The sequence below is a fragment of the Schistocerca serialis genome, chromosome 7 (assembly GCF_023864345.2).
Source record: "Schistocerca serialis cubense isolate TAMUIC-IGC-003099 chromosome 7, iqSchSeri2.2, whole genome shotgun sequence".
NCBI classification, from domain to species: Eukaryota; Metazoa; Arthropoda; class Insecta; order Orthoptera; family Acrididae; genus Schistocerca; species Schistocerca serialis.
The window spans coordinates 516,598,880-516,620,964 of record NC_064644.1 but is presented as its reverse complement, the minus strand read 5'-3'; the positions used below and the strand labels follow the sequence as shown (position 1 = coordinate 516,620,964).

Below are 22,085 nucleotides of genomic sequence, written 5' to 3'. Positions count from 1 at the left end.
AGGATAAGTAGTGAATGCTAATAAGAAAAGTATGCAGCTCCTCGAATACTTAACTTTTATTCCTTCATGTGTACATCGTTCTTGATGAGACATTTCATACGATAACTATCAAACTATGTAAGGCTAATGGCGCCTTGCTAGGTCGTAGCCATGGACTTAGCTGAAGGCTATTCTAACTGTCTCTCGGCAAATGAGAGAAAGGCTTCGTCAGTGTAGTCGCTAGCAAAGTCGTCGTACAACTGGGGCGAGTGCTATTCCGTATCTCGAGACCTGCCTTGTGGTGGCGCTCGGTCTGCGATCACACAGTGACGACACGCGGGTCCGACATGTACTAAATGGACCGCAGCCGATTTAAGCTACCACCTAGCAAGCGTGGTGTCTGGCGGTGACACCACAGTTTCCACCAGGAAAAGAGTCAGAAGTACCTATGGACAGGCACGAGAAGGAACACAAAGAGCCTTTCGTTGTCCCATCCGGCTGGTACAGTCACTCAAGCTCATTTTCTTCTTCATGTAATATTCGGCATTGTAATGGCCGGCGTGGTAATGGTTGGAGGGACAGACATGAAAGCTGCTTACTCAGTACCGAGCGAGGTGGCACATTCGGGAGGACGACGGTTAAAATCCGCGTCCGGCCATCCCGATTTAGGTTTTTCGTGTTTTCCCTAAATCCCCCAGGCAAACGTCGCTTTGAAATTTCCTTCCACATCCTTGATACAATCCGATGTCAATGGAACGTGAAACTCAGTCTTCCTTCATTCTTTCTTCTGCTTATTCAGTGGAGGGCTGACACATCGCACAGAGTGTGCGGGCGTCACAAGTGGCCCGATTGCTGCGTGAACCAGGCAGCCGGTGACGTAGGCCGGTGTAGTGGAAGGTCACGGTGCCGGATCTGACTGGAGCGGTGTGGGCTGCCCTGGCTGGCAGACAATGCAGGGGCCCCTCTTCCGCGACCCAGTGGCAGCAGACGGGCGAAACAGCGTGTCACTCACTGCCCAGTTGGCCGAACACACTGAAGGGCGGGTACGGCCGTAGTTATATACTGCTCCCATGCTCTGACAGTTGCGGAAGGCGTGACGCCTCGGTACCACTCGGAACCATCTGGAAGGGGGCAATGGCCAGGGTCTGGCGAAGTCGGTAGCGGGCGTCGATGACGTGGAGGTCAGTCACGCTGGAGTGTCTTCTCGAAGCCTGGCGCCCGTGGGAATTCAGGAACGGTGTCAAGGAAGCCTTACCGCTGCATGAGGTGCTGATCAAGCAAGAGCGACGACCAGCTGCGGTCGGTGTCCGTGCCTTGCGGCCTGATTTCGGAGCTCGTGGTCTGACGGCACATGAGCTGATCACGTAGTTCGGTGAGAAGCGTCTGCTGCCTGTCTGTGTCCTCGTTCCAGTCCTGGGCTACGATTTCTATTCCATGTTCTCCTGTAGTTTTATCCTTTACAGTACTTTAGATAGCAGTAAACGTCTTTCAAATAACTTCCGGGAATTCAGCCAGGTAACACTTTCAGCGACCGCCGATATTTCGGCGGGAGAACACCCCGCCATTTTCAAGGCAAACTGCAACGGACAGGTGGCGTACATGCAAATTTAATACCTCGATTCTCGGACAGAAGCAGGAAAGATAACACACATACACACATTGAACACTAGTGCCACCAAAGATGACCAAAGTCAGAGCTATCGATAGTCGGCGCCTTTAAAACCCGTCTGTTTCTTTAGATACGTTGACGATACCTTCGTTGTTTGGCCTCACGGTAGGGAGAATTTGAATGTCTTTCTAGAACATCTGAACTCGATCCACCCGAACATTCGTTTTACGATGGAGGTGGAAGAGGATGGTTGCCTTCCCTTTCTCGACGTGTTGGTTAGGAGGAAGGATGATGGATCATTGGGACATGCAGTCTACAGGAAACGTTCTCACACCGACTTGTACTTACAAGCTAATAGTTGTCACCATTCGGCTCAGCGTGAAGGGGTACTTCGTACCTTGGTACACAGGGCACATGTCGTTTCTGACGCTGAGTCTTTGCCAGCTGAGCTGTCCCATCTTGAAGTTACATTTCGTCAAAATAGTTATAGTGATAGACAGATTGAACGTGCGTTGCGCTATCGACCAACTGTACATCGGGTGATTGATGATAATTCTGAGTCAACACCTAAGTCTACTACCTTTTTGCCTTACGTAGGAAACACGTCCAATAAGATCGGTCGTATTTCACGGAAATACGATGTGAAATGTGTTTTCCGACCTCCATCTAAACTTAGAGCACTTTTGAGTTCCGTTAAGGATGATCTTGGACTGCATAAGGCGGGTGTATATCGTATTCCTTGTAGCTGCGGCATGGCATATATTGGTCAAACTATCAGGACCGTGGAGGACAGATGTACTGAGCATAAACGGCACACACGATTACAGCAGCCAAATAGATCTGCTATTGCCGAACATTGCTTGGATACTGGTCACCCCATGTTATATAATAACACCGAGATATTGGCATGCACGTCCAGCTATTGGGACAGTGTGATTCGGGAGGCAGTTGAGATTAAATTAGCGAGCAACCTCGTTAACAGGGATGGAGGTTTCTGTTTAAACTCTGTTTGGAATCCGGCTCTCTCCCTTGTCAAAAAACAGAGGAACAGAGTCAATGCTGCCTCACCTGCGAATTCATAGTCTCGCTATCGATAGCTCTGACTTTGGTCATCTTTGGTGGCACTAGTGTTCAGTGTGTGTGTGTGTGTGTGTGTGTATGTGTGTGTGTGTGTTATCTTTCCTGCTTCTGTCCGAGAACCGAGGTATTAAATTTGCATGTACGCCGCCTGTCCGTTGCAGTTTGCCTTGAAAATGGCGGGGTGTTCTCCCGCCGAAATATCGGCGGTCGCTGAAAGTGTTACCTGGCTGAATTCCCGGAAGTTCTTTGAAAGTTGTATACGCCAGGAGAAACTCAGGTCTCACAGTAAACGTCTATTAGCTAGGAATGCCCATTTTCGTTCGTGCTAGACTGTCTTCTTATATCTCCTTACCTATTCCATTAGTCGTGATTTTTGCTTCTAACGTAGCAGAGTATCTTCACTTCAAGCCAACCGGGTTAGCCATGCGATCTGACGTACTGCTTTCAGGGCGGGAAGGCATGCCCGTCCCCGGCACGAATCCGCCCGGTGGATTAGTGTCGAGGTCCGGTGTGCCGGCCAGCCTGTGGATGGTTTTTAAGACGGTTTTCCATCTGCCTCGGCGAATGCGTGCTGGTTCCCCTTATTCCGTCTCAGTTACACTATGTCGACGATTGCTGCGCCAACACTTTCTCCACGTGGTGTGGGGCGGCGGTGGAATGAGTGGACTGCTGTAGCCTGTTGTGGGGTTGTGAACCACTGAGGCCTACGGCGGGGACGAAGCCTCTCCATCGTTTCTAGGTCCCCAGTTCCATACAATACAATGCAGTCTTCACTTCATCTATTCCTTGGTCCCCAGCTTTGATTTTAAGTTTATCGCTTGTCTCATTTCTGTTAGTCCTCGCTGCTTTCGTCTTCCTTTGTTTTCCTCTCGATCCGTATTCCGTATTCATTACACTATTATTGTATTCAGCAGCTCCCGTTTTTCTTCATCGCTTTCACGGAACGCAGCAATTCCATCAGCAAATTTTGGTATGCTTTCATCCAGAATTTTAATCCCACACCTAAACGATTCAACACCCTCCCTAGCAGATTTACTTCCGCCAGTACCTTACCTCCTACTTTCCAAACTTCACAGAAGTTCTCCCGCACACCTCACAGTTATAGCACTCCTTCAAGAACGAATATTTCGGAGAAATGGTCCACCTACAGCCTAGCCTGTATCAAAACAGCATACTCCCTGCTGCCGAGTGAAAGATTCAATCTGAATCGCAAATTGTGTGCCTTAGCTTGGTGATCAGAGAGTTTGGGATGGTTTGCTGAGTGCTGCAATTGTTCTAAGAAACGACGTTACTCCAAGTGCTTCGAGTGCATTCGTAAAGACATAAGATTACGCCTCTTCGATGAAGTTGCGCAGATCATGCAGAAGTTCAGGTGATGATATTTCAGCAATTATCCATCAATACCTATGTGTGACACATCAGCCAGGAAGCAAAATTTAATAAGGAAGCTTTCGCATCATGAGACGTCCCTATGTAAGCGCAGAAACAATGACTCATTATGATGCACGACACTGCTGCATGGGATATAGAGACGAATATTTTGATGTGGGACACTTGGGCTCCTTGAAGTCGGGAAAACCCTCAAATTGCCTGCAAAGACCACTTAAGCAATAACGAATGCTCTGTGCACGAGGCTTTAAATATCTTTTTACACTGATAAGCCAAAAGAATATGACCACCGCACCGTTGCGCGCCGCCTGGCGACGTTGCGGTTTTGCGGACACGTGACGTGGTAACAAAAGTATGTAAGCCGAGCGGACACCGATAGGGATCAGCCTAGCGAAGGTATGGGCTGCCGATGTCGAAATCCATTGAGATAAACGACCAAGGACAGATTATCATTAATCAGAGCTTGTCAACGAGTATCTCGAAAAGGGCGAAGCGGGTCGAATGTTCACGTACTGCTGTCGTGAACGTCTGTGGAAAAAGGTAGAATGGCACTGAAACTACACTAGGCGTTAACTGGTTGCACGTTCGCGACTCTTCACGGAACGTGGAGTTCGAAGGCTCGTCTGCTGTCTAAAGTAGGATAGATGGTGGTGTGTGGCATCTCTGTCGAATGAGCACAACGTTGGTGCACGCATAAGTGTTTCGGAGCACACCGTTAATCGTACATTGTTGAATATGGAGCTCCGCAGCAGACCACCCCTGTTTTATCACCTGTTGACCCAATTAAGATTGCAGTGGGCGCGGAGCCATCAGTATTCGACCGTTGATCAACGGAAACGGGTCGGCTCTTCGGATGAATCACATTTTTGCTACATTAGGTCGATGGTCGTCTCCACAAAAGCCGCCATCGATGTGAACGGGGCTCGAAACGTGCAACGAGCCACTGACACGGGCTGGTGGAAGCAGTATTGTGCTACGGGAGACATTCTCCTTCGCCTGCATGGGGCCTGTGGTATAATCGAATATATTCTGACAGGTGCAAAACACCTGTATTCTCTCATGCTTCATGTCTTCCCCGACAGCGATGTCACCCAGCTTAAGTGGTTTCTGTAGGCCAGCTTATCAACTCATCCACCTCGACGTCACCTACACCACAATGTTACGTCGTCAACAGTTAACCAATATATGCGCGGTACGCCGAACAGATCAGATGTAGGCAGTCGTTCAGGACTGCAATGCGTGATAAGAAATGAAAAATGTGATTGCGTATCATTTGTAAAAAATGAAATGTTGGTTCACATTGATTACAGACGATTAATTTACTCTCCCACAAGTTGTCGCTGTACTTTTTATGCTCTGCATAGGTCATCTGTATTACTCTGAAAAGTAGAAGGGGTCACCAGGTAAACATATGGATCAAGAAAGAGCAGTACACATAAGCGCACGTTAAGCGTGTAGCAAGTGTGTATTAAATACTGAGATTATGATAAAATTATATTAATGAAATATTGTTTTGTATATCTTTACGGACCAACTTAGGACCTGTCAAATATTTATTTCTCTTTCTCTTAATCTTCCTCAAAAACTCTTCCATGTTCTCAGAACGAGCTCTTTTCTCCTCATTTGACCATTTGACACAATTTGTGTCTCAATCTGTATTTTTTTTTATATCTATTTTGTCTTGCCTCCCCATCCATTTTCTTTGCCTGGTTTCCTCTGTTGGAAGAAAGTGTGGATCTTCTGTGTTATTTGATGGTCTCTCATTCTTTCCCTGTACATAGAGCGTACCGCATCTTTCCTTGAGCTCCTTTGTTATTTAGATCAGAGTGAGTATATTACCTTATTTGGTTTTTAAATCCCATGACCGTCATTGTTCTCGATTGCACACAATTTTTTTCACTGAATTCTTCTTTCTGTCTTTTCCAAATCCTTTTTAATGCCCTTTTGCATCCTAGAAAAGTAGCGTTTCTGACACATAGAGGAGTTCTGGTATGTTTAAGAGGAAAGTATCTAAAAAATGGCTCAAATGGCGCTGAGCACTATGGGGCTCAACATCTGAGGTCATCAGTCCCCTAGAACTACTTAAACCTAACCAACCTAAGTACATCACACACATCCATGGCCGAGGCAGGATTCGAACCTGCGACCGTAGCGGTCGCGTGGTTCCGGACTGAAGCGCCTAGAACCGCTCGGCCACCGCGGCCGGCAGTATTAAAAATGGAAGGATTCCAAGGCAGGACAGAGAAGAAGACAGGGTCAAAATGGTCAGAGGATAAAAAAAGGATACATAGTGACAATATGAAAGAATACTGGAGAAAAAAGAAAGAACAACAAAGAAGAGAGCATTGAAATTAATGCGTGGTCCTTAGATGATCCAAACGAAGAAAGAAAGAAAGAATAATTCTCTTAGTCGTAATGGTACGTTTCATGATGTCATGTTTTGGAATAAATTTCATGTGGATCTCAGTTTGGTAGTGATCTAAATCAACTTCAGTTCGTCTCTTTACTCTAATACTATTCATTTCTTGGAAATTATTTCTGAAAATGGCTACATGATCAATTTGAAACTCTCCCAAGTCGGGATTTGGTGATATCCAAGCTGCTTTCTAGGTAGATTTTTGAAGTGATTTTAAGGTCGAAAGACTTCCCTGTAACAGGCAATATTGAGCCATTTATATAAGTTATCTTATGAGCTGAACAGTTTCCAGTAACTTTTCGGAATGATATCTCCTTACCCGTTTGAACATTGAAGTCTCACACAACGATTATTATGTTATTCTTCAGAGGTTTCGACAGACTGTTTTCAGATCTCCTCACCCGTTTTTTACTTTGTTTCGGTTTTCTTGTTGTCTCCATTTCGTGGTGCATGGAAACTGAATATTGTATAATATTTAGTCTTGCTTTTGATATATACGTTATATATTAAATTTTCCATCAATAGTACGACAAAATGTGTTGGTCATAGAATCAACAATCAGTACGCAGTGGCTGCAGAGAACCATTATTTAATGCGAACCAGGGAACTGCTGTGGAATACAGGGGAAAATTAGAGTATACTTAGCGCCTGTCGTCTTGTCGCCATTGTGGTCTTCAGTCCGAGGGGCTGGTTTGATGCAGCTGCCCACGCTAATCTATTCTGTGCAAGCCTCTTCATCTCCGAATAACCACTGCAACCTACATCCTTCTGAATCTGCTTTCTGTATGCATCTCTTGGTCACGCTCTATGGTTTTTATCACCCATACTTCCCTCCAGTACTAAACTGTTGATCTCTTGTTGTCTCAGAAAGTGTCTTATCAACCTATTCCTTCTTATAGTCAGTTTTTAACACATATTTCTTTTCTCCCCAATTCTGTTCAGTACTTTTTTATTAGTTACGTGATTTATGCATCGAATCTTCAACATTATTTTGAAGCACCACATTTCAAAGGCTTCTGTTCTCTTCTTGCCTAAAATGTCCAACTAGTTGTACCTTATACATCATTGAAAGTGGATTACCACTATTTCATATGTGTCCAGCGTATGTAAACAAATGTGCATTGTGAACCGTATTTGTATCATGTAACAAGCATTTGTGAGCAATATGCATATGGACATGGCCCTTTTGGACAAGGTGTGTTTTTGTGTATTTTAGTGACGATAAATGTTTATAATGTGCTGAGTTATATTCACTTGACATCTTGTGCATGAGATTCTGCGTAAAGTTAACGTGTTTTACTACAAAAAAGACCTAAAGATGACAACTAAGACTATTCAAACTGGTTGCCTTGAATAAAAATTATTTTGTGCGATCTCGGATTTTGAATGTTTTTAGCAATTAAAACAGATCGCTCTTCAATACTCTCAAAATGAGAAAGTTTAACCTTGTTTTCTTTTTTTTTTGTTGATCATCATATAGACTCCTTTCAAAACACTGTCCATTCCGTTGAACAGCTGTCCGAAGTTCTTTGCTGTCTGTGATAGAATTCAAATGTCACTGGGAAACCTCAAAATTTTATTTCTTCTTTCTGGACTTTAAATCCTACTCCAAATCTTCTTTGATTTCCTTTACTGCATGTCCAACGAACAGACTGAATAACAGCGGTAATAGACCACGACCCTGTCTCTCTCTCATCTCAACAACTGCTTCCCTCTCATGTCCGTCGACTACTATAACAGTCGCTACGTTACTGTTGTAGTTGTAAATAACCTTTCCCTCCCCGTATTTTATCCCTGCGTCCTTCAAAATTTCAAAGGCGGTATTCCAGCCCACATTACCAAAACTCTCTCTAAGTCTACAAATGCTATGACCGTAGGTTTGCCTTTCCCTAATCTATCTTCGAAGATACGTCGTAGGGTCACTATCGCTTCACGTGTTCGTACATTTCTCCACAATTCAAACTGATATTCCCCGAGGTCGGTTTCTACCAGTTTTTTCATTCTCCCGTGGAGAACTGATGCTAGTATTTTGCAACCGTGACTTATTAACTGATATTCACACCTGTAAGTTCCTGTTATATTTGCAATCGGAATTATTATATTGTGCTTGAAGTTTGAAGCTATTTCGCCGTCCCATACATCTTGCGCAGCAAATGCAACAGTTTTATGACGCCTGATTCTCTCAAGTTCTGACGGTATACCGTCTGGTCCCGGGGCCTTTTTACACTGCTCTGTGAAATTCTTCTCTCATTATCATCATATCTCCCATCTCATCTTCATGTATGTCCTCTTATTTTTCTATAGTACTGCCTTCAAGTTAATATCCCTTGTACAGACCCTCAGTATTCTCTCTCCACCTTTCAGTTTTCTCTCCTTCGGTTACCACTGATTTTCCATGTGAGTTCTTGACGTTCGTACAACTGTTTCTCTTTTGTTTAAAGGCGTCTTCAAATTTCCTTCTGGTGGTATCTATCTTTCCCCTAGTGATTTTGCTTCTAAATGCATCCCCGATTATCCATTTTTCACTTCCTGTGAGTCTCATTTTTTTTTTACTTTTATATTCCCTTTAAGCGCCTTTTTTTGACGTTAATATTCCGTTTCGCCTGCTTCATTTACTGCGTTTATATTTTCTCCGTTCATCAGTTAAATTCAGTATCTCCTGTGTTATCTACGTATTTATATTTGAGCTTATCTTTTTGGTTATTTGACCGTCTTCTGCCTTCACTATGTCATCTCTGAAAGCTATCTTCTACTTGTGCTTCCGATATGTCAAAGTACAACACAAACGAAATTTTGCATTTCTTCACTCTTAAGCTTCCTGGGATTTTTCCCTGTTTTTTTTTTTTGTGTAAACGTATACAATAACTTATCTCTATTCGACAAATTTTCCATTGTGTGATTTTAGGATTTCTGCCTTAGGGAAATCTTGCATATTTCTCGGGTATTAAGGCTGGTGGTAAAGTGCAGACGCAATGATATTTCGGCAGGCCAACCACTTGCCATCCTCCTGACGACAGATTCATGCTGGACCCCGCTTTTACGTCTTTTTCCTCCCTCCCGCAGCCACCAGTATGCCACCTTTGGGCGTGGACCTCAAGTGGTGGTAGGGTAGGCGCGACGTTGGGGCTTCTCAGTAGCGCCGCGGCCTGCATCGACGCCGGTCGCTGCCGGCGTGGCGACAATGCGTCCTCGTCTTCAGTGGTTATGACGGGAGCCGATTTCCACCTAGATTTCCGTTGTGCTTTTTATCACGCTCGCAACTGCGCCCCAGGCCTTGCTTAATTGAAATCCGCTGCCATTGTTCATTGATATGTCACGTAGTCAACTCTCTATAGCCTCTTTCGAAGTGAAATCCCAAAAGGTGTTGAAATGTTCCAATAACTTTGTTCCGTCGTAATTCATGGATATCCATGAGAGACGAGACCCGTCCTCACCGTGAAATTCCTGAAGACTCGTTGGGAAGCAGTCCATTGCGCGAATCTTGCTGAAAGAGAATCGCCGCAAACAACCTGGACTACAGTTTGGTTGAATATGTCTTCCGATTTTGCCGATGCGTGTAACGTCCTCGTGGTATAAGGTAGTAAATAACTTGGTGCCAACGAACGAGCTACTTTCTCGTATTGTGCTTAGCGACACGGATTTATGTAGTCGTTGTACGTCTACAGATACGATACGGCATCGCCTTACTTGTGGCTGTCATCTGGCAAATTGGTCTTGGATTAGGAAACAACTGGCCCTCCTTACTCCATCTTCTGAGAGTGTATACACTAAGGACGTCATATTGCGCCCAGGTTCTTTCTTTATTCCACGATCGAAAACCCATACCGTTATGCGGTTGCTGGGACACTTCGTTCATTATATTGTACAAGGTGACAAGGCGAGGGGGAAGATCACATGAACTTCTTGCAGTACATGATCATGGCTTATTGAACATGCTCGCGAATTCCCCGATATCGAGACCTCTTCGCCAACGTGTTGAATCTCGTTTTCCGTCGGCAAGGTATTGGTTAATTTCATCTTTCTGATGATAGGTGTTTTCTTTTGGTATGTATGTTCACATCTGTTTGGTTCGGCTTGTTCTCTCCCAGTTTCCTTGCTTATTATGTTTTGTGTTTTGACTCTGTATCGCTCCAGTTCTATTATAAAATGTGTACAGACGAAATATATATACACACGCGCGTATACAATCGGTGCAATCAAATTGGAATTTTTCTTACTTTGCTATTTAGAATATAATCTGATTTCGTTGTCTTTCTGATTTAGATATTATATAAAAACAAAAAACAAATGCAAATAATATTACATAAATAAAATTTTTAAAAATCAATAAAATATATAAAAATTATATAAAAACTTTTATGATACGTATCATGAGACCTTGGTTGTGGTTTGTCGGCCACTTCCTCGGATTTTTTTCCTTTCTCTTTTTATTTATTATTCCGTTATCATAATTAATTTTTTCTCCCATTTGCTGCTTATATTACGTGATGATTTGACTATGGTCTACTGAAGTTCCATGATAGTACCAAGTCGCTCTGATAATAAATAAAAAAAGAACTTGGTATAGAGGTAGCAGATTAGTAACCAAAATGTCTTCGGTCCCGGGTTCGGATTAATAATCAGTATTCGCGGCCGAAGACTTCTGGCAAAAGAAGCCACCCCTATTCTGATAACGGCCTTGTCAAAGGGGGCGCGGAAGAGCGAACAGAAGTTCAGGGCACTCTCTTGTCCTTGGGGTGGGAAACTGTTGCTAAAGGCGGAAGAATCAGCAATAATGAACCGCATGAGGATGCAGAAGACAATAGAAACCACTGCATTAAGGACACGTATCGTGTATCCACAGGACATTTTGCCCGTAATTGAAAAAGTGTCATGATGACCTCTCCATTGGTAAAAGATTCCGGAATAGGCCCCCATTCATATCTCCGGGAGCGGACTGCTACGGGGAAGGTGACCATTAGAAAAAAGATTGAATAATCAACAAAAGGATAACGTTCTATGAATCGGGGCGTGAAATGTCAGAAGGCTGAATGTGGTAGGGAAACTAGAAAATCTGGAAAGTGAAACGCAAAGGCTCAATCGAGATATCGTAGGGGCCAGTGAAGTGAAATGGAAAGAAGATAAGGATTTCTGGTCAGATGAGTGTAGAGTAATATCAACAGCAGCAGAAAATGGTATAATAGGAGTAGGATTCGCTATGAATAGGTAGGTAGGGCAGGAGTGTGTTACTGTGTGCAGTTCAGTGATAGGTCGTTGTTATCAAAATGGACAGCAAAAGAACGCCGACAACGATAGGTCAGGGGTACGTGCCGACGTTGCAAGCTGACGGTGAAGAAATAGAGGATACTGAAAGGGTAATATAGTACATAAAGGGAGATGAAATTCTGATAGTCATGGGGGACTGGATGCAGTTGTAGGGGAAGGAGTAGGAGAAAAGGTAACAGGAGAATATGGGTTTGGGATAAGCAATGAGAGAGGAGAAAGGCTAACTGAGTTCCGTAATAAACTTCAGCTAGTAGTAGCGAACATTCCGTTAGCCAGAGACAGAAACATGTTTCCAGAAACCAGCGCCCATGCTGTGGCTAAGCCACGTCTCTGCAATATCCTTTCTTCCAGGAGTGCTAGTTCTGCAAGGTTCGCCGAAGAGCTTCTGTAAATTTTGGAAGGTTGGAGATAGCTCAGTCTGCCGCCATCACGATACCTCAGCGTGTTCGGTCAGAGGGTTAGCTACCCTCTGCAATAAAAGAAAGTGAGTTGATGGATCAACGTTGAACTTGAATAAGCGTCATGTGATATGTGTCCCCCCTCCTCCCCTACCCACCGAAAAATAGAACGAACAAAATGAGATCAACAAGAAAAAATCGGTAGAGCACATGCCCGCAAAAGGCAAAGGTCCCGAGTTTGAGCCTCGGTCCGGCCAGGAAGTTTCAGGGATGTAGTCTTTCGCCACTACTGTTCAATCTTGACATCAAAGAAGCAATGATGGAAATATAAAAAAGGTTAAGGAGTGGAAAAAAATTTAATGAATACAGAATATGGAGTGAGAGTAAAGAGGAAAGTAATGAGAAGTAGTAGAAATGAGTACAGCGAAAAATTTAACATCAGGATTGATGGTCATCAAGTAGATGCAGTTAAGGAATTCCGCCTCATATGCAGCAGAAAAATCAATGATGCTCAGACCAAAGATGACATAAAAAGCAGACTTGCACTGCCGAAAAGTGAATTCCTGGCCAAGAGAATTCTACTACTATCAAAAATAGGCCTTAATTTGAGGAATAAATTTTTGAGAATGTACGAGTATGTTTGGAGCACAGCATTGTATGGTAGTGAAATATGGACTGTGGTAAAATCGGAACAGAACAGAATCGAAGCATTTGACATGTTGTGCTACAGACAAATGTTGAAAATTAGAGGGACTGGAAAGGTAAGGAATGAGGAAATTCTGTGCAAAAGGAAAGGAATATGTGGAAAACACTGACAAGGAGAAGGGACTGGACGATAGGACATCTGTTACAACATCAGCGAATGGCTTCCACGGTACTACAAGGAGCGGTAGGGAACAAAAACGGTAGAAAAAGACAGAGATTGGATTACATACAGCAAATAATTGAGGACAAAGGTTGCAGGTGCTACTCTGGGATGAAGAGGTTGGCACAGGATTGGAACTACTGATGGGTCGCAACAAACCAGTCAGAAAAAAAAAATGATGTGGTGGCAAGGCGATGCGCTGGGAAGGTGACTATCTTATCAGAGAAACTTCCTCTTTTCCCTCGAGATGATTAGCTGTGTTGAGTCGCGGTAAGTGTACACACATCGTATTTCCCCTGAGTCACCCTGCTGAAAATCAAGAGCGATTTAAGCCACTGGTGTGATACGTTCTGCTGTTGGTAGGATCAGTGGTGGCAGTGCGAAATTTAGTCTCTTCCTCAATACAGATAATGTAGTATCACTAATTATTATCTCCATACTGCTGGTGACAGTTCTCTGAGGTTCTTCTTGTGGTGTTTCAGATGCAGTGAATTCATATTCAGTAGTATGCAGTGCCCTGTTGGCTTGAGACCGGCTATCTGCAGTAGACACCACTCCCATGAATCAGGGGAAAGTGTAGACTGCACGTGGTGCTAGATTACTCTTGAGGTCTCATCGAGTCCATGTCGAGTGTAGCAGATTCATCCGTTGATCAGGGTCTGACTGACTCTTCTGGTGATCCAGTTGATGGTTGGGGTTCCGATACAATGAACGACCCCCATTAATGCTAGTACAATTAGGTCCTCTTGGCATCTCAGCAGAAAGACAATGGAGACCAAAAGACGCTCGTTCTCATTCTGGAGCTTTTCGAGCTTCTTAATTTTACTGTGCGTCTCTTCCCTGTAGAGGTACTTGATATGGTTTTATGTTTCCCCAGCGCATGATCATGTCGATTCCTCGAGCAGTCAGAAGGATGGCACCATCCAGATGATGCAGTATTTGAGTAAGCTAGCTTCTTGTCATCTTAAGGCGTTCCTGATGTCTATCTGATTTTTGATGGATGCCGCCTTTATATCCTATTCCCCCTTCTGCAACCTCGAGCTAGCCAACTTTAGCTGTGGATCTGGTGCAGTGGTGGAGTAAGAGGGAGACAGGGGCGACACGGGGCTGTCAGTAGTGCTACGTCCGGTGTCAGATGTGCTGGCATGGTGACAATACCTCTTTCTTTTTTTTTCAGTTTTTGTGGAAGAAGTGGATTTTCATGTAATTGTCGTTGTACGTTGATCATTCTCAAGGCTGGGTCCAAAGTCTTGCTTAGTTGACAGCTGCTGTAGATCTCTACAGCTTCGTTTTGAATAAAATCCCAGAAGATTTTGGCTTAGTGCATGAACTTGGTGTTGTCGTAATTCATGGTATGTCCTTGGGAGATGCAGTGTTCTTCCACAGTGGATTTTGTCGTTTCTGAGGCGTTTATGCTGTGAGTCTATTCTGTACCGTCCCGATAGCGTGGCCCACATACATTTTCCCACACAGACAAGGCATGTACGGTAGACTCCCCTCTTCAGAATCCTAGGTCATCCCTGGCCAAGGATATGGACTCACCCCTGAGAATTATCAAAGCAGAGTGGCAGTCTACAAAGAAATCTGCTCCAGCAATAAGACCTGGAGGAGACAAGGACGTATTGTCATAACGCTGGCAGAGATCCGCTAATGAGGGCACTGGATGGAACCCAAGCACTATGCTGCACTCACCACCACCCTAGGTCAGAGATGGCTCTGGGAAGGGTGGGGAGCTAGGAGGGGGGGGGGGGGGAAGAGGGTATAAATGTGGAAATCAATCAGTTATCAGGAACGCCTGAAGGTTGGATGAAGTTGGCTTGCAGAAGCGTCACGCCTTCTGGATGACAAAACCCACCTGAAAACTCGGGAAATTTTCCAGATGTTCCTAGGCTGGGTAAACCCAAAATCAGGCATCAGGTACCTCCATGTGATGATCAGCAGCATTAAGAAACTGTACAATCTTCGTAACTGGAAAGCGTGCCTTTTGGCCACACTTGTCTACCTGTGGAGATGCTGAGAGATCCAAACCGTACCATCTTTGCGGAGGTCTTTCATCACATCAGAAACCCAGACACCTGCCAGTCTTGTCCAGCTAAGACAGTGCATCCACTACGACCGACACGGACATGACAAAACCTCGAGAGGACTCTTCGCACTCCATCCGCAGTTGGCGTCGTCCCCTCCCCTAATTTGTGGGCGTGGTTAAATTAATAACCTGGTCTCAAGCGAAAAGAGCGTGGCTGTCAGCTACATGCAGACAGACTGCTAAATATAAACACATTGTGGCTAAACGACCACAAAAAGAACGTCAGGGGATTGTCATCAATTGTGCAGAGAAACTAATTGACAGTGCTACCTTGTCTGTACTAAGGAAGGAGATAAATTTCACACTGACGCTGATGAGCATTTACTACTGCAGAATATATCAGTGTGGTGGACCACGTCTTGCTTGCTCTTCCACTGGAGAATGCAGATGAAATATGGGGCAAAATATGCCATACACTTACCAAGGCTGCTCTATCAAAGCCAAACATTTCCAAGGATATGTGTTGCTGCAACAGTTACTGCCAAATTAATCGTGTCCTCAGATCACCTAACTCCTTAATTTACTTACTTTGCTTGCATTACTATTATTACTGTTCTTTTCTTAACATAAGATCTGGTCTCTTGATTTTGTCAAATACTAACTTTTTTCGTTTTACTATTGAGTATATAAAATTAAACATTATTTTAAGAGAATTAATGCAGAGTCTACAACGAGGCTCAATAAGGTGTCTTGTGGCTCGTATCTAAAATATTTATTCACATAAAAATTATACACAAGAAAAGTTAATTAGAGAACTACTATACAGGGTGGTCAGGAACAGTCTGAAAAGCTTGTAAGGATGTCGCAACGTAGATTGTGCAGAGAAATAATTATTAAGAAAAAAATATTATACCTTGCACTGATTTCGAGTTAACTAGCCCATCAGGGCATTTTCAAGCGATCCGACCCAGACGGTGTCGCCAAACGTTTTCTTCTTTTGATTTCCTAAAACCGAACAAGAGAGCGATACCAAAATTGGACTTGGGAAGATAGTAAGGATCGAATCTAAGCCAAAGGCCAAGGGATCTTGTGCACTATCATCTGCGCTATGAGAACAACTGACATTAGCTGTATCTGGCGGGACGCCTGAATCTGCACACGTACAACAGCTTGATTGGCTAACTTCAATGCCAATTAACTGGGACACGCCGCCATGTACGAAGTCTCTCCTATCAGTTATTTAGCAGCACAATCTGCCCAGCAACACTTTTACAGGCTTTTCAGAGTGTATACTAGGTACCAGCAAACATTGTGTACTGTATAGTGGGTCATATTATGGGAAGAGACGTCACATTGCTCGCACTGTGTTACAGTGGCCTGGCTGACAACGCTGCTGTTGGTGTTGGTAGTGACGTCAGCAGTCGCTGACTTCCAGACTCAACTCGATGAGGATAGCAATCGACTTGTGATCACCACGAGAAAGGGTGAGTGCTCTGGCCAGCGTCTGAAGAAATGAGAAACAGTAAAATTTTCGAGAAAATAATTGTGGTTGTGCAATCCAGGGAGTAAGTTCTATGTTTAGGTAAAAACCCTAAAGCTTTTCTATTTGATTAGAAAAATTAAGTACTAAAATTCACTTCACTCATAAATATTACAAGGAAGGCACATGACAAAAAGCTCAAGTTGTTGTAACATGTTATAATTTTTTGGTGCCAAGTGCACTTTAAGGACCCAAAACCATTGCTTTCGAGTAGGAAACTCAACTACAAAGGATAATTTACAGTGTACGAATACTCCTGTCCATCATGAGCAGTAATAAATCTGACAGTGCCACCCTTACTCCAATACATTAACACAACCCAAGGAATAGAGAAAACTCTACCAAACAGATGGCTTTGTAATTCGTCCTGCGGTGCACCACTGGTAAGCGATTCGACGTTGAGGTACACGCTAACAGAAACTGCCTAATAGCTGTATACTGGGTCGAGTGCACTAAATTTTTTTTCTAACACACTGAAACTAATTAATTTCCGCCATGCATGTTTCAATACTTAATCACTCGACACTGACCTAAGCTTCCCACATATTGTGAGGCAGACCTTACCGTAAACAGCACCTAGATCCACTACAGGGAGACATCACCCCTGTGCCACAGCTGTAATGAAATTTGAAATATACACATCAAATTTTTTTTTTGCATCACCTCGTTTCCGAGAGTTCCGGAACCTGTACAGAAAATTGGAATAGAGATCAAATAAACATCATTTCCACCCTTTTTATTGCTCATGAAAACCACACATTGCATGCTGTACCACCATAAACCGACATCTTCAGAAGTGGTGGTCCAGACTGCTGTGCACGCCGGTACCTCCAATACCCAGTGGCACGTCCTCTTGCATTGACGCATGCCTGTATTTGTCGTGGCATACTATCCACAAGCTCATCAAGGCACTGTTGGTTCAGTTTGCCCCACTCCTCAACGGCGATTCGGCGTAGATTCCTCAGAGTGGTTGGTGTGTCACGTTGTCCACAAACAGTCCTTTTCAATCTATTCAAAGCACGTCCGATAACCCTACCGAACGTCTGGAGAACATGCTGGCCACTCTAGTCGAGTGATGTCGTTATCCTGAAGTAAGTCATTCACAGGATGTGCAGGATGGGGGCGCGAACTGTTGTCCATGAAGACAAATGCCTCGCCAATATTCTGCCGGTATGGTTGCACTATCGGTCGGAGGATGGCATTCACATATCGTACAGCCGTTACGACACCTTCCATGACCACCAGCGGCGTACGTCGGCACCCACATAATGCAACCCCAAAACAGCAGGGAACCTCTACCTTGCTGCAATCGCTGGACAGTGTGTCTAAGGCATTCAGTCTGACCGGGTTGCCTCCAAACACGTCTCCGATGATTGTCTGGTTGAAGACATATGCGACACCCATCGGTGAAGAGAACGTGATGCCAATCCTGAGCGGTCCATTCGGCATGTTGTTGGGCGCATCTGTACCGCCATGCAGGGTGTCGTTTTGCAAAGATGGTCCTCGCCATGGACGTCGGGAGTGAAATTGTGCATCATGCAGCCTTTTGCGCACAGTTTTGAGTCGTAACACGACGTCCTGTGGCTGCACGAAAAGCATTATTCAACATGGTGGCGTTGCTGTCAGGGTTCCTCCGAGCCACAATCCGTAGGTATCGGTCATTCACTGCGCATCGGCGCCTGAGCGAGGCATGTCATCAACAGTTCCTGTCTCTCTGTATCTCCTCCATGTCCGAAAAACATCGCTTTGGTTCACTTCGAGACGTCATAACACTTCCCCTTTTGAGAGCCCTTCCTGGCACAAAGTAACAATGCGGACGCTATCGAACCGCAGTATTGACCGCTTGGGCATAGTTGAACTACAGACAACACGAACCGTGTACCTCCTTCCTGGTGGAGTGACTGGAACTGAACGGCTGTTGCACCCCCTCCATCTGATAGGCACTTCTCATGCGTGGTTATTTACATCTTTGGGCGGGTGTAGTGACATCTCTGAACAGTCAGAGGGATTACGTCTGTGATACAATATCCACAGTCAACGTCTATCTTCAGGAGTGTTGGGAATCGGAGTGATGCAAAACTTTTTTTGATGTGTGTATAATTTAATCCAAACAAAGCAGACGTTTTTTAATCAACTCATATTGTATCTTCCTTGTTTAGTTGCGATAATATACTCGACATTCATGTAAACCGATTTAGCTATGCCAACTAACTGTCGACGTTTACTTGCTACGTTATATTGTTATCTCAGTAAAACCCCAATTCAAAGAGGAGGACGTTTTCGCAGTAGCAGACTACAGAGGTTTAGAGGTATAATCCCACAAGGATCCTGGTACGTTATAAAGCCGTCACTGTTGTTAAAGATATTCACTTTTCGTCATTATTCACAGTCACGACAAGTAGAGTCGCTGTATTTAGTAACTGAAAATAGTTAAAATTATTAGCATTCTAAGAGAAAAATAAAGTATTACAATTAAGTTTTTTTCTGTTGCTATCTGTTGTTACCTGTTGCTGCATTGTGATGTTGACATACCGACATCGAAGCTTTGCGAATCCAGTCTAAACTTTTATCAATACGTTCTTCGTCGTATTAATGCAATGCATTTTTTGAATAAATCTGGAGGGTTTCTCTTTATAGATCGAAGTCGTTCCCTTGACGTACATTTCAATCATCGACTGAGCGTTGCAGGAACATTGTATACAGTATAAGGATTCTCAAAGATATTTCCTGCAGCAATAGCTACACATTTTCATGTGTGTATTGGTAGGTCACATATCTGTTATTTCTTTACATTACATTACCCTAGAATTGAAGTCTGTTTAAAAAGACAATGTGAATATCAAATTGTTCTCAAATACGCCGCTCATCAAAACGTGAAGTTCTCGTGTCGTCTTGTGCCAGCTGGGTCTCCGGAAAAGTTCTTTCTTTTTAATGCATATCATCTGCGTTTGTACCAAAACGAGTTGTAAGACCAACCACGTGCGTTTTTTCAACCTCAGAGACCGTAAGCTCTGTTGATAGAACTGACCCTTCGAACGAAGTGTAACTAACCTGTAACACCAGAAAATTCGGTGCTCTTGTATCTCAATTAGAATTTGTGTTGCAAAAGCCACTCAGCATCTCGACATCCAAGTCCAGTATTTACTAACAACAAACAACTTTAGTTGAATACTTGAGACGATACTGCACATCATATTGTCAATTTGCAACTATTTAAATGGACCAGCGTTGTGGTCGTTATCTTGATGATTCTTATTGACAAAGTGACATGCGAAATGAAACGGATTGTTCGTTATTAGTATTGTGGGATTATTTTTTCCTTGAGCTGATCCAGAGATTTCAAATTTTTCTGTTTTGTCTCTAATGTAGAGCGGTCATGGAGATGATAATTGTTATATCTTAAAAGTAATTGAAAACTTCTCAGTTCTATTTATGAATCTTCAGCACTATCACTGCTTCTATAAAATAATTTTATATAGTGGTTACGGTATAACTAGCTCTGCTGCTCCATTCTTTCTACAGCCCAGGTCCTCTGCAGCTGACGATGCTTACTACACATTACTACTAACCACACACCGTTGCCACGACACATTTCAGGAATCCTATTTACAGGGTTCTACTGTGCCTGGTAGGTATGGAAAACTAATTGAAAAGATTATCCATTTCATATGTATATTTGGAAACTTGTTTGTTGAATATATTACATTTTTCCTTACATAAACGGCTATCTAGTAATTATCTCTTTCTAAATGTCGCATTCAGGAAACTGCAACGGATTGGTGTAATTAAAAGTTAGCACATACCATTATTTTGTTTATATTTTCATACTTTAAAAGCCGGCCGGTATGGCCGTGCTGTTCTAGGCGCTTCAGTCTAGAACCGCGTGACCGCTACGGTCGCGGGTTCGAATCCTGCCTCGGGCATGGATGTGTGTGATGTCCTTAGGTTAGTTCGGTTTAAGTAGTTCTAAGTTCTAGGGGACTGATGACCATAGATGTTAAGTTCCATAGTGCTCAGAGCCATTTGAACCATTTTGAACCCACTGTAAAATTATCTCATTCATCTTCATCACTAACAAGGGGAGGCCGCCAATTGTGAAATTCAGATTCGATTCATACTGCGCATAATAAAAGCTCATGGCCAAAGGTGAAATGTGGCAAAGCACCAAGATGCACTTCTCAGCCTTTGTCGAGAAAATCGACAGTTAAAAGAAATCGTTGCGGTGAAATACTCTCTACGATTAATAATTTTCTACAGCGTCGTGGCGCAGCGGTAAGCGCTCGGGTTCCTAATCCGAAGGTCGACGGATCGAATCTCGCGCCGTGCAACTTTTTTTTATTATTAGTTTTTTATAATTCAAATATATATATATATATATATATATATATATATATATATATATATATATATATATATACTATTAATGAATTGCTTACGCATGTTGGTGAAGGCGGATCGCTCTCCAATTGTATCGCCTCCATTTTTCCCTTTTTTTTTTTAACAGGGTGTACCAAAGCTCTCCCGTCTGCACTGATTTTCGACGATGTTATAAGTTGCGCTAGGGACCGCATGTACCTTCTTTCGAAGTTAGCACGCAACTACGCTGTTATGCGGCGGCTCGTTTCGGCCCATTCAACATCTGTCCTTCAAGTGTAACGAGCGAGTAACGGAGTTTATATTTCATACCTGCCACAGCAAATTTGCGTTCGTGGTGTCTCTATTCTAATTCGAACGTTTGACTAACGCTATACGTATTCGTTTCGGAATATCGTTTCTACGTCTTCCGTTAACTATACGTGGATAACATTATGAAGATAATTAATAACATTTGTGAAACACAACTTTGTTTGCGGAAAACATAATGATGTTCGAAGTCGCCAGTTTTTCCACGACAAACGACTTTCAACAACTTATTATATGCATAATTGTTGCAACTGATTGCCGGGAATTATATATATATATATATATATATATATATATATATATATATATATATATATATATATTTGAATTACAAAAAACAAATACTAAAAGAAAAGGGTTGCATGGCGCGAAATTCGATCCGGCGACCTTCGGATTACGACCCAGAGCGCTTACCGCTGCGCCACGAGGCTATAGAAAGTTATCAATCGTAGAGAGTATTTCACGGCAACGGTTTCTTTTAACTGTCGATTTTCTCGACAACGGCTGAGAAGTGCGTCTTGGTGCTTTGCCACATTACACCTCTGGCCATGAGCTTTTATTATGCGCAGTATGAATCGAATCTGAATTTCACAATTGGCGGCCTCCCCTTGTAAGTGCATTCCTACTGCTCATAAATTAGATTCGACCTTCAGTGTGTGAGGCTACTGTCAGGTTTTGAGTTCGGATTACATATGAAAGTATATCCTCAAATTCCCTGATTTAAAAAATTGTGCTCTCTTATATACCAAGTTTTTGCCAATGAATTACATTTAGCAACACTATTTAATCGCAAAAATGAAGTCACGTAAGCTTTATGAGCACAACGGTTTATAAA

General features: G+C 43.3%; 1 protein-coding gene across 1 annotated transcript in view; it reads left to right on the top strand.

Moving 5' to 3' along the window:
* LOC126412516 (myogenesis-regulating glycosidase-like) overlaps positions 1-22,085 on the top strand; it is a 130,176-nt gene that overhangs the window by 37,594 nt on the left and 70,497 nt on the right. Inside the window, 1 exon segment of the mRNA XM_050082146.1 lies at positions 16,401-16,511. Coding sequence (XP_049938103.1) covers positions 16,401-16,511 — 111 coding nt within the window.